This window comes from Mirounga angustirostris, unplaced genomic scaffold, assembly GCF_029215605.1.
Source record: "Mirounga angustirostris isolate CCGP_5_RB_7025 unplaced genomic scaffold, mMirAng1.0.hap1 SCAF_2, whole genome shotgun sequence".
Taxonomy (NCBI): Eukaryota; Metazoa; Chordata; class Mammalia; order Carnivora; family Phocidae; genus Mirounga; species Mirounga angustirostris.
Window position 1 is genome coordinate 44,764,906 of NW_026991710.1, and position 12,715 is coordinate 44,777,620.

At 37.5% G+C, this 12,715-nt stretch overlaps 1 protein-coding gene across 10 annotated transcripts in view; it reads right to left on the reverse strand.

Annotated features, from left to right (window-relative positions):
* Positions 1-12,715, reverse strand: part of AASDH (aminoadipate-semialdehyde dehydrogenase) — a 42,633-nt gene that overhangs the window by 11,163 nt on the left and 18,755 nt on the right. For all 10 annotated transcript variants that reach the window (XM_064584534.1, XM_064584536.1, XM_064584535.1 and 7 more), the window contains 7 exons: positions 10,545-10,786; positions 9,690-9,796; positions 8,998-9,170; positions 8,366-8,558; positions 7,660-7,775; positions 5,887-6,679; positions 1,264-1,427 (listed from right to left, as the gene is read on the reverse strand). In XM_064584534.1, coding sequence (XP_064440604.1) covers positions 1,264-1,427; positions 5,887-6,679; positions 7,660-7,775; positions 8,366-8,558; positions 8,998-9,170; positions 9,690-9,796; positions 10,545-10,786 — 1,788 coding nt within the window. The remainder of the gene's footprint in view (positions 1-1,263; positions 1,428-5,886; positions 6,680-7,659; positions 7,776-8,365; positions 8,559-8,997; positions 9,171-9,689; positions 9,797-10,544; positions 10,787-12,715) is intronic.

Genomic DNA, 12,715 nt, shown 5'->3' on the forward strand with positions numbered 1-12,715 from the left:
CCATGACCTGGCTGAAGGCAGATGCTTAACTGACTGAGCCATCCAGGTGCCCCTACTTGGTATCTACTTCAGCTCACCTATTTGGTAAAATTCTTCAGATATTACTTTAATGCATAATATTCCACCTGAAGATAAAATAATTTCTCTATCACTGAAAATTGTTTGGAACTAATTTCCTGGTATTATGAACAACTTAGGAATAGACATCTTGGTGTACATATATGTCCATGTCTCTGATTCGCTTGCCAAGGACAGAAGAATTTTACTGAATCAAAGGATATGAGGGGCACCTGCGTGGCTCAGTCGGTTAAGTGTCTGCCTTCGGCTCAGGCCATGATCCCAGGGTCTTGGGATCAGCGGGGAGCCTGCTTCTCCCTCTGCCCCTCCCCCCTGGCTTGCACTCTCTGTCAAATAAATGAATAAAATCTTAAAAAAAAAAAAGGGGGGTATGAAAGTTACCTATAGCCAATCTGTTTTCCTCAGAGGTTTCACTAGTTACAACCTCCCCCTACTCTCACCAGCATTTACCATACCATTCTAATACTCTGTTTCTTCATTACATAAATTTTCATTCCTTTGATTATTAACGTATGAAACATTTAAATATATTTACTAGGCATTTCTTCTTTGGGGTTTTTTATGTTTATATCTCTTGTTTTTTTTCTATCTGGGTCTTTATAATTTGTTTTTGTTCTTTTTTTTTTTTTTTTTTAGATTTTATTTATTTATTTATTTGACAGAGAAAGACACAGCGAGAGAGGGAACACAAACGGGGAGTGGGAGAGGGAGAAGCAGACTCCCCGCCGAGCAGGGAGCCCGATGCGGGACTCGATCCCGGGACTCCAGGATCATGACCTGAGCCGGAGGCAGTCGCCTAACCAACTGAGCCACCCAGGCGCCCTGTTTTTGTTCTTTATTTCCATTTATTCTTATCAATGATTTTTAACCATCACATTTGCTTCAAATTATTTCCCCAACTTATCAGGTCTTACTGATATTTTCCTTTGTGACTCTTTTCTATTGTCAAGACAGTAATTCTAAGTTCTTTATATTTAAAAACTCTGAGTAGCAAATTTATTTGTGAAAATCTGGTTAGGAAGTTAAAAACGTCTTCAGATATTAAGACTGTTAATTAACTCATTCTTCCCAGACCACAATGCTAAACTTAGGGAATAGTTAATATCTGCTCCCTTAGTTAAGAGCACCTGACAGTTTCACACTCTTCTAAGCTTATGATAAGAAACTGATGAGGTGAGTTCTTACATAAATATCCAAGGCATATGCATGCTGGTCGTGAGATCCAATGTAAAGGAGTCCTGTGGTTGGATCCATAGTTGCTGAGCTTTTGACAGCATCCTCAGTAGGAAACATCCAGTATTTTTCTCCACTATTACTTCTCAGAACATAGACTAACCCATTATAACAGCCTGTTGGGAAACAAAATAGAAAAGATGAGATTTAAATACGTCACTGGAAAATAATTCTTTAGCCTAAATCATGACAATTTATTTATATTTGATGCTCTTCATGTGTACATCTGTGTTCAGCTCAGATTTAAATTTCAGCAATGTAAAGCAGAAACCAAACAGTAACCACTTGTAAAAAATACTTATTTAGTAGGTATACCTTATTTTGTTTAAAGTACCCTAAAGTGCTTCACTACTGAGAAAACACTCTCCACTACAGTGGAGAGAGGCTGTGACAGACCCAGAATCAAATCTCTTCATTGCCATCCTTGGGCAAATTACCCAGCATCACTGAGCCTCAGATTATTTTTCTGCAGCATGTGGATACATCTACTCCAGTGTTAATGTGATAATTAAGATAAAATGGATAAGTACCCAGTGCATAGAAGGTGTTCAAGAAATGCTAACATTAACAATAGCCAGCCTTTACTGAGCTTTTACCTTGTGAAGTGTTCTAAGAATTTTACATCTGTTAATTCATGGAATCCTCCCAGTGAGGCAAGTGCTATTATATCTGTATTTTATAGATGACAAAAGGAAGCACAGAGAGCTTAAGTTACTAGGGTAAAACTATTCAGCTGACATGTGGCAGAGCCAGGATTGAATCCAAGAAGTCAAGCTCCAGAGCCCATGTACTTTACTACAGCAGACTGCTTCTCCCAAACTGCTGCAATGAATGGGAGGCTAGGGCAGCAGTCCCTAACTCCGGGCAGCCAGAGTAACCCAGGGGGAAGTGGGAATGCTCAAAACCTACAAAGTGAAGATCACTCAAGTTCCCTGCAGTGCGTGTAAATCAGGGGAAGTTGACTTTGGGCACTGGCCCACCATTCTCTCCTCGGCTCTGCCTATGCTTATTACCACAGCTGCTCACTTGAGGCCCAATTCCATAACGGTGGTGCTGTTTTCTTTCGAGCAGTTACTACTTAGTAGCAAGAAAGTGGCCTGCTTAGTGATGGTGAAGAGAAATGTCCTACACAGTGCAGTACCCCACAACTCAGCTGGGTAATGAAAAATTTCTTTCAGTTCAGTTCATTTCCAGAAGGAAATCTTTGTGACGTTGGGTTTGGCAAAAATTTCTTGGATAGGACATCAAAAGCATGATCCATAAAAGAAAATAAATGACAAACTGGACTTCATTAAAATTAAGAACTTCTTGGGCACCTAGGTGGCTCAGTCGATAAGTGTCTGCCTTCAGCTCAGGTCATGATCCCAGAGTCCTGGGATTGAGCCCCACATCAGGCTCCCTGCTCAGCAGGAAGCCTGCTTCTCCCCCTCCCACTCCCCCTGCTTGTGTTCCCTCTCTCGCTCTCTGTCAAATAAATAAAATCTTTAAAAAAAAATTTTTTTTTTAAATAAAATTAAGAACTTCTCTTCAAAAGACATAATGTTAACAAAAGAAAGGGGGATAAAAAAGCCACAGCCTAGGAGAAAATATGCAAAACATATATCTGATAAGGGACTTATATCCAGAACACATAATATTCTCAGAACCCAATAAGAAAACAAACATAACAATAAAAAACTGGGCAAAAGATCTGAAGAGACAGGTCATAAAGGATACACAGATGGCAATTAAGTTCATAAAAAGAAACAACATCATTAGTCACTAGGGAAATGCAAATTAAAACCATAATGAAATACCACACCATAACAATCTGAATGGCTAAAATATTTTCAAATTCACCATGCCAGGTGTTAGCAAGGATGTGGAACAACCTCTCACATATTGACGGTGGTAATGCAAAGTGGTTCACTCAACTTGGAAAATATTTTGGGCATTTTTTACTAAGTTAAAATTATGCTTACCGTATAATCTCCACCTCCTAGGTACTGACCCAAGTGAAATAAAAACTTATATTCACACGAGATCCTATTCACAAATGCTACAGCAGTCTTATTCATAATTATAAAAAACTGGGGGGAAAAAAACTGGAAATAACCCACATGTGAACGGGACAAAATATGGTATATCCACACAACAGAATACTTCCAGCAATAAAAAAAAACCTCTTGGGGCACCTGGGTGGCTCAGTCAGTGAAGCGTCCCACTCTTGATTTCGGCTCAGGTCATGATCTCAGGGCTGTGAGACTGAGCCCCATGTCTGCCTCTCTACCCTCCCCCCACACCCGCTCACATGGGCTCTGTTGCTCAAAAAAAAAAAAAAAAAAACCAAGCCTGTTGATACATGCAACAATATGGATGAATCCAAACACTTATATTAAGTAAAAGAAGCCAGACTCAAAAGCAAAAACTAGAAAAAGCAAAACTAGAGGGACAGAAAACAGATCAGTGGTTGCCTGGGGTTAGGAGGAGGAGGAGGGAAGACTACAGAGTGACACAGAACCTTCTGAGTAATGAACTCTTGATTGTGGTACTGCCTACGTGACAGTACACATCTGTCAAAACACAGAGCTATAAAGAGGTTAAGTTTTACTGTATGTAAATTATATCTTAATTTAAGAATGTTGGGGCACCTGGGTGGCTCAGTCAGTTAAGCGTCTGACTTTGGCTCAGGTCATGATCTCAGGTCCTGGGATAAAGCCCCAGGTTGGGCTCCCTGCTCAGCACAGCGTCTGCATCTCCCTCTGCCCCTCCCCCTGCTCATGCCTGCTCTCCCTCTCAAATAAAGAAAGAAAATCTTAAAAAAAAAAATGTTTGAAGTACTAAGTGACTACCATGTGCCACAGGCCTTGACTCTTGGGCTACAAACAGTAACTTACATGAGCTGACTTTCAGGATGGGAATGACACCTGCTCATGCACACAGATCACTAAAAGTTTCCTGTAGCATATGTTTCAAAATGTACATGGGCAAAAGGGAAGGATCAAACTCAGATTCAAGTAGATACCAGCTAGGATACCACAAGTAGGGAGACATATTCCTAGGCACTTCGCACAAGATTCGATAAGCAGATAAAGTAAAAACTTCATGCAGCAGAGGGAGTAAAGAGAACGGTAGTCAAGGAGAGGCATTACACCTGGACCCCATATTCTTAGTAAAGTAAGTCACATACCTTAGTGAAACTGAATAGCAGCTAGTAGCTAACACTTAACCTTGCAATGTTAACCTTGCAACATACCAAAGGATTCACAAGCAATTATCTCACTTCATCTTCTCCAAAGCTCGATGATGTATGTGGAATTTAAGAAACCAAACAAGTAAGGGTGGGGGGATGGGGGGGGTGGAGAGACAAACCAAGAAACAGCTCTAGAGAACAAACTGATGGTTGGGGCGGGGGGTGAAACAGGTGATGGGGATTAAAGAGGACACTTGTCATGATAAGCACTGACTAATGTATAGGATTGCTGAGTCACTATATTGTACACCTGAAACTAATGTAACACTATGTTAACCATACTGGAATTGAAATTTTAAAAAAAGCTCTATGATGATTGTAGTGGCTTTAAAATCTGTCCACAAATTCTCTGATACTCTTCCTTTCAAGAGCTGGAGGCTAAATTCCCCTCCCCTTGAGTATAATAGGCCAGGCTCAATAATGTGCTTCTAATGAACAGAAGCAAAAATGATGGTATGCAACTTTGGAGACTAAGGCATAAAAGTACTGCATTCCTCCTCTCCCCTTCCCTCCCCTCCGTCCTGCCCCCACCTCTCGGAGCACTCACTCTGAGGGAAGTTAGCTGCCAGGTTGTGAGGACGCTCAAGGTTGTGAGGCCCATGTGACAACAAACTGGAAAACTTCCTGTTGAGAACCAGCTTGGAACTGAAGCCTTCTGCTGGCTGCAGTGTTGAGTCAGCTGTCCTGGAAGCAGATTTTCTAGCCCAAGTCAAGCCTTCAGATGACTGCAGCCACGTGGGAAACCCTGAACCAGGACTTCCAGCTAAGCTGCTCCTTTCTGACCTCAGAAACTGGTACGTGTTTGTTACTTAATCTAAACCATTAAGTTTTGGGACAATTTACAATGCAACATGTTTTATTTATTATACACATATACTCATAAGAACACATGAGGTCCTAAGAGGTTTCAGCAACTTGTCAAAGTTCACAGAGCTGAGAACAGTTTTAGAGCTAGGTTCAAATCCAGAGACTAGGACCCAAGGCCCACACTGAATTAGCATGTGGCTAACAATTATTCTTTTTTTTTTTTTTAAAGATTTTATTTATTTGACAGAGAGAGAGAGACAGCCAGAGAGGGAACATAAACAGGGGGAGCAGGAGAGGGAGAAGCAGGCTTCCTGCAGAGCAGGGAGCCTGACATGGGGCTCAATCCCAGGACCCCGGAATCATGACCTGAGCCGAAGGCAGACACTTAACGACTAAGCCACCCAGGTGCCCCAACCATTACTCTTTAACAACCACCAAACCCACCATACATAAGTTTTTAAATTTAACTTGCTGGTACTAGCATTATCATATGGTAATTAAGTTTAACTGTATAAACCTCAAATTCAGAAACTTACCTACTACAATAAAGTTTCCACACTTAGATACACATGCTGAGGATTCAATTCGATCTCCCAAAATCTGTTCCCATTTCACCTTCCCAGAGTGAAGGTCAACTGCCATCATTCTGTGAGAATGGGAGCCAATGTACACAGTTGCGGATGACTTATCAACAGCGGGGATTACAACTAGAGGTGAAGCATCCACACATTTGCCTGTGTCTGACCTCCATCTCACATGTAGCTCCATTTTCTTGGCTGCTATTACATATGTTCCCTCTTCAGAAACTTCTGCAACATGGGATGGGTCTTTCGACTTCCCAGTAAGAGCTGAAGGATTTAAGCTTTTCACATTTTGAATATTAGTTTGTGAAATTAATTCAGAAGAATGGGCTGAAGAGCAAAGTCCTAACTTAGTTAAAAATTTAGTATTCAGTGACAAAATCTGACTCCCTCTGCTCACTGCAGTAAAAGCAGTTAGCTCATTGTCACAACTTAACGTCATGACAGATTTCTGATGTAAAGATCCTCCACTGGTTTCTTCTTGATTAATGTCGCTGAATTTTCTTTTAGTGGCATAATTCTTGCTAAATACCAGATCTTCATCTGGAAACACTGTTTGAAGTACGTGATTGTAAATCTCTAAAATGGAACTGCTTAGAATAATTTCCAGAAGCCCAGGTACTGATGTGCCAACTAGTTTCTCAATCTCATTGAGGAGCCGTATGGACTTTAAGGAATCTCCACCACTATTTAAAAAGAGTGACTCATCAGGAACCTTCAAAGGATCTTCTGAGAGATTCAGAATAGACTATAGATGAGAAAAGGGAGAAATATGGTGAAGTAAAGGCCCAAAACCAAAACAATTCAACCAATTTATAGGTAATATATACAGCATAGTACTTACATTAATGATATGAACAAAAGACACACAAATATTTTGTTAATTAAAATAAACTTTAAAGGTATTTTCTTTATAATAAAGGAGATGATCACTATGCTACCAATTTTGTCACAAACTCACTCTAAAACCAGAAGTTTTATCTCCCTTTAGAGCACTTTTCCTACCCATAAAATAGCGAGTAGAATTATAAAAATATGATTTACTAATTATAAACTCCACAAAATACTAATATCTGATATTTCTATAATATGGGAACAATATTTATATTCATTTGCTTCACTAAATCAAATTATATTCCAAGAATCTAAGAATGAAATGAGACTTACCAAGCTATCTTTTACTTTCAAACAAGACTATATAATTACATCCTTTTTTCAGAACCCTTCAGAAAGCTCCACATTTTATCTAAGAAAAACTGTAGTGACCTATGGTTGTAATATATACATATTTCAAATTAATTTATTTTTATTTTTTAAAGATTATTTGAGAGAGAGAAAGAGAGAGAGAGAACATGGGGGGAGGGGCAAAGGGAGAGGGAGAAGCAGGCTCCCCGCTGAGCAGGGAGACCAATGCGGGGCTCCAACCTGGGACCCTGGGATCATGACCTGAGCTGAAGGCAGATGCTTAACCGACGGAGTCACCCAGGCATCCCTGTCTACCTCACTTCTAATAAATTTCTTTATGGGGAGCTTAATCTTACAGTAGAGAACCTAATCCTTATTTTAATACAAATTGAAAAAACAATGGTATATTACTTAACATTACTTAACATTTGGGCATCAATAACATTCTTAGAAAACTTTATCAGCCGTATTAGGATGTTAACAGTCCCAAAAGATATAACATGACTTCTTTATAATAACAAATTTATATCTTAAAAGTTATACCTTCCACAAATACTGTAATTTTCCCCAGAGTTCCTCTTTTCCATTGAGTTTGCACTCAGACTTCAAGTTTAAATAGTTTAAATATATCTTGTTTAACTCTGAAACATCAATTTTGCCTAAAAAGAGAAATTATTTTAAAATTTCAGTTCAAACCCTATCTTCATTAGTCATAAGAATCCACACATTTTTCAGTGTCAAAGTTTGAATTCTTATAGTTTGTGAAAGATAATCAATTCTAAAGAACGTAAGCCCACGCTACCAAGAATGTAATGGGTAGTAAGAAAGGAGGAGCTAATGTTTATCTTATTTAAAGAGTTAAAAAATGGTCCTATTAATGGAACAATTACTGCATTTTGATGTAAATATTAAATAAAGATGAAACTGGGAAGGCAATATCGTCATTAAGAACATGTTTTGAAATCGAAAAGTCTTAGAATTTCAACTCTACCATTAACCAGCAATGTAATTTTGTGAAAATTACTTAACCTCTTTAAGCCTTATTTTCCATATCTATAAATGGGAATTATACTACCTACTCACAGGATTTTCTAGAGATAAAATGAGTTAATTATACAAAGCACTTAATAGAGGTCTACCACAATATATGCTAATATTACTTAGAATAATAAGGATTTAAAGGCCTTTAAACTAGTTATGAATTAGTATTCATTTGGCACTGAAACATATCTGCTTCAAATGATTTTACCATGAGATGTAAATGGTAGAGAATCAATCAACAAAAGTTCATCCGGGATTGCATGACTTGGAAGACGTTTCTGCAGTTCTTTAAAGATGTATTCCTTTACTAAATCATTTTTGGACACCAAGAACAGAATTAATTTTTCCTGATTATACCATGTAACTGCACAAGACTCCACTTGCTGAAGTCCTTCAGCAACCTATGAGAGAAATTATCCCAATTTGTCAGAGGACATTTAAAAGCAAACTTCATAAATGCTCAAACTTCTCATGTCTGAAATCAACACAGTCGAATTAAAATGTAAAATAACTAGACACTTAAAAAAAATCAACTGCTACTACTGCTATTACCAGCACACTGGGTTCTTCCTGTTTTTCAAAAATAATTGCTCCCAGAGCAAAGTAAACCATTATTTTCACAGTTATCAAAATCCATTCTGTCACTTATTTAAAAAACAACTCTTTCTTCATGCTGGGAATAGGTATGAATAACCCATACCTATTATCGTAATCCATCATTAATACAAAAAATCTTAGGTTTAAATAACATTAATAGAGAATGCTGGCACAGAAAACTGGTGGAGGCTACCTCTAAAACCTACATATGTTAGTAGACACTTAGTATTTAAATAGTTCTACCTGTTGCACCAGTTCAATGTTAAGACGTTTGCCATGTCGTTTGATCTGACTGTCCTTTCGTCCCAAGAAAAAAATCTCTCCATCTTTCACCATCACCAAGTCTCCTGTGGCTCGCATCATGCCAAGTGGTACTGTCATTTCATCATCAAGAAAACATACTCTGTTTCTGCCACCTTCACAAGATATAAACACCAATGTAATAAAAAAAAAAATCCACGGAAAATATATTAAAAACCATCAAATCAAGAACATCTTCAAAAGTTCAGTTACTAAGTTTCACATTTTGAATTATTTATAAGGAAAGGGGGCAGCACACTTTTAAATGTTGTCTGGTAAAATTAAATACAATAACCTCAGTAAAATAAAGGAATAAAACAAGATTTCTAAAAACATATATGTGATTAAAAAAATTCTTAGAATACTGATTATAGAGAATTTTGGCTATAAATATAAAGATCCAACCTGCAATTTCTACATTACTTTTATATTTTCCCTAAGGGTATCAAACACTGTTATCTGAAATAATTATGGTAACATATTAAATGTTTCATGACTGTGAGAATGAGATTAAAAATTATCATCATTAAAAAGAATACCAGACATAAGAAATTGATCAAAGAATAAAATTAACATAGATTATTTTCTGGGGGGGGAAAAAAAGAGATATTCCCAATCAACAAATGTAAAACCACCTAAAAATACTTGGCCACGGCCTTCCTGAATTGTGAAACCATTAGTATCTCTGACTTCAACTACTGTTCCAAGCAGTGGAAATCCCAGTGGTACCGGCAATTCAGATCTATGAAAACACAACAACCCAAACCACATTTAAATTTTTCATTTGAATAGATTTTCCAATGTACTTAAATCACATCATACTAAATAAAGAAAAAAAGTTTTGGTTATGTTATAATTCAAAGACTGCCAAGAGGAAAAGGTTAGGTGGAAAGGTTATTATAGGTTATTTATTTTTGTTTAGTCACAAAAAAGTTATAGCAGGATCTGTAGCACCAGTTATAAGAAAGGTTCTGGATCTCCAGCTTAAAGTTCTAGATAAAACAGGGGCGCCTGAGTTGATCGGTTAGTTAAGCGACTGACTCCTGATTTCAGCTCAGGTCATGATCTCAGGGTTGTGAGATTGGGCTCCATGCTGGGCATGGAGCCTGCTTAAGATTCTCTCTCTCCCGGGGCACCTGGGTGGCTCAGGTCATGATCCTGGAGTCCTGGGACTAAGCCCCACATTGGGCTCCCTGCTCAGTGGGGACCCTGTTTCTCTCTCTCCCTCTGCCCCCCACCCCTCGTGCTCTCTCTCTTGCTCGATCTTTCTCTCAAATAAATAAAATCTTTAAAAAAAAAGATCCTCTCTCCCTCTCCTTGTGCCCTCCCCCACCCTCCCTCTAAAAAAATTTAAAAAATAAAAATTCTAGGTAAAATAGAGTTTCTAAAATTACTACTGCAGTGCCTATCAAAAACATTGTTAGTGTTAATGTTAAGATACTGGAAAAATACAGTTTCTCTCTAGTCTATTTAGTAATTAAAACCCTTACTTCAAAGTAGAATTAAGAAACTGCTCTGGAATCCTGTAAAAAGTTGCCCAACTTGATACCTCTGTGATACCATAAATATTAAATATTTGTGTTTTATTGTCTATTCCTCTCCAGCTTTTGAGAACAGTCAATGATGGAAATGCTTCACCACCAAGGGCTAATACTCGAAGAGAAGTACTGGCTGATAAAACGGTTGACTTGATAAGCTGAGATCCAAATCTTCTAAGCAAAGTTGGTGTCGCCTGTGAATATATTAAAGATAATTTATTTCCCTTAATTTCTTTAAAAAAGTAAATACTGTAATAATTAGTTCAAAGCTTAACACTGGGCACCCACATGGAAATTAAGGTGGTGTTTATAAAATTATAAATCATTTTGGAAATCTCCTGAAGCAGCATTACCTTCTTAATGTAGATATCAATTTTGCTTTAGCAAAAAACTTAAGAAAAATATTAGTTATGCTTCATTGGATAGTTTAGACAAGACGGTTTAAACATAAAAAGGACAAAATATATAAAATCAGTTCATACTTCCTTTTCCATTATCTCTATGTAGAAAAAAGTATATAAAGGATTAAAAAAATGTTTCTAAACAATATGAAAAAAGATCTTTAAAAACAGCTTTAGTGAGGTATAATTGACATAAAATAAACTGAACATATTTAAAGCATACAATATAAATTGAGATACAGATATATAGATATATCAGTGAAACTATCACCATAATCCAAATAATGAATATATTCTTCAGCCCTAAAATTACCACTGTTAACGCTCCCCCTCTTCGACTGGACCCCTTTTCCAGACCACCACTGATCTATTTCCTAATGATCAGCTGGCATTTTCTAGAATTATATGAAAATGGAATCACACACCATGTATTGTTTTGACGTGACTTCACTCCATATAAATATTTTGTGATGCACCTATGTTTTATTTATCAATTCCCTTTTTGTCTCAGTTCAGGCTGATATAACAAAATACCACAGACTAGGTAGGTTACAAACAATAGAAATTTCTCACAGTTCCGGAGGCTTTAAGTCCAAGATCAGGGTGCCATCATGGTCCGGTTCTGGTAAAAGCCCTCTTTCAAGGTTACAGGCTGCCAACTTGTTGTATACTCACATGGTGGAAGGGGCTAGGGAGCTCTGTAGGGTCTCTTTTCTGAGAGCACTAATCCCTTTCATGAGGGCTCCACCCTCATGACCTAAAAACTCCCAAGGGCCACACCTCCTAATACTATTATGTTGTTCATTAGGATTTTAACAAACGAATGGGGGAGGCACAGACACTCAAGACCATGGGGCTCTTTATTGCTGAGTAGTAGTCCATTGAACAGATCAGGACTAGCGTTCGCATTTCCATACAAATTTAGGATCAATTTATCAATTTCTACCCCAAAAAGCCTACTAGGATTTTGATAGGAACCATGTTTAATTTATAGATCTTGACAATATTGAGACTTCAATCCACAAACATTTAATGTCTCTTCATTTATTGAACTCTTTAACTTCTATCAGTAACGTGTTGGGTTTTTGTTTTTTTTTCCTTTTTGCACTGCCTGGACCAACCAGAGTAATGATGAAGAGAAGTGACAAAAGCAAACATCCTTGTCTTGTTTACAATCTTAGGGTGAAAGCATGCAGTCAGTCTTTCACCAAACAGGATGTTAGCTGTAGTTTTTTGCAGATGCCCCTCATCACACTGGGGAAGTTCTTCTATTCCTACTTAAGGTTTTTTCCTTCATCACACATGTTGGGTTTTGCCAAATACTTCTGCATTTGTTAATATATACTACATAAATAATGAACAAAAAGCATAATTATCAGTGGATTTGGGGATGTTAAACCAAGTGTGTCTTCCTGGAATAAATGCCACTTGGTCACATTTTAAATTTACTGAAACATGTTTTGTGGTTGAGAATATGATCTATCCTAGAAAATGTTCAATGTGCTTGCAAAGAATGCATATTCTGCATTTACTAAATATTGTGTTCTATAATATAAATGGAATTTGGCTGAAAATGTTCAAGTTTTCTATGTTATATGTTCTGATTTCTGTTTAGTTTTTCATGACCTAGGGGTATTAAAATTGGGGTATTAAAAGTTAAAAGTGAGGTATTAAAATTTTGAACTACTGGGTTGCCTAGTTCTCATTTCAATCCTGTCCATT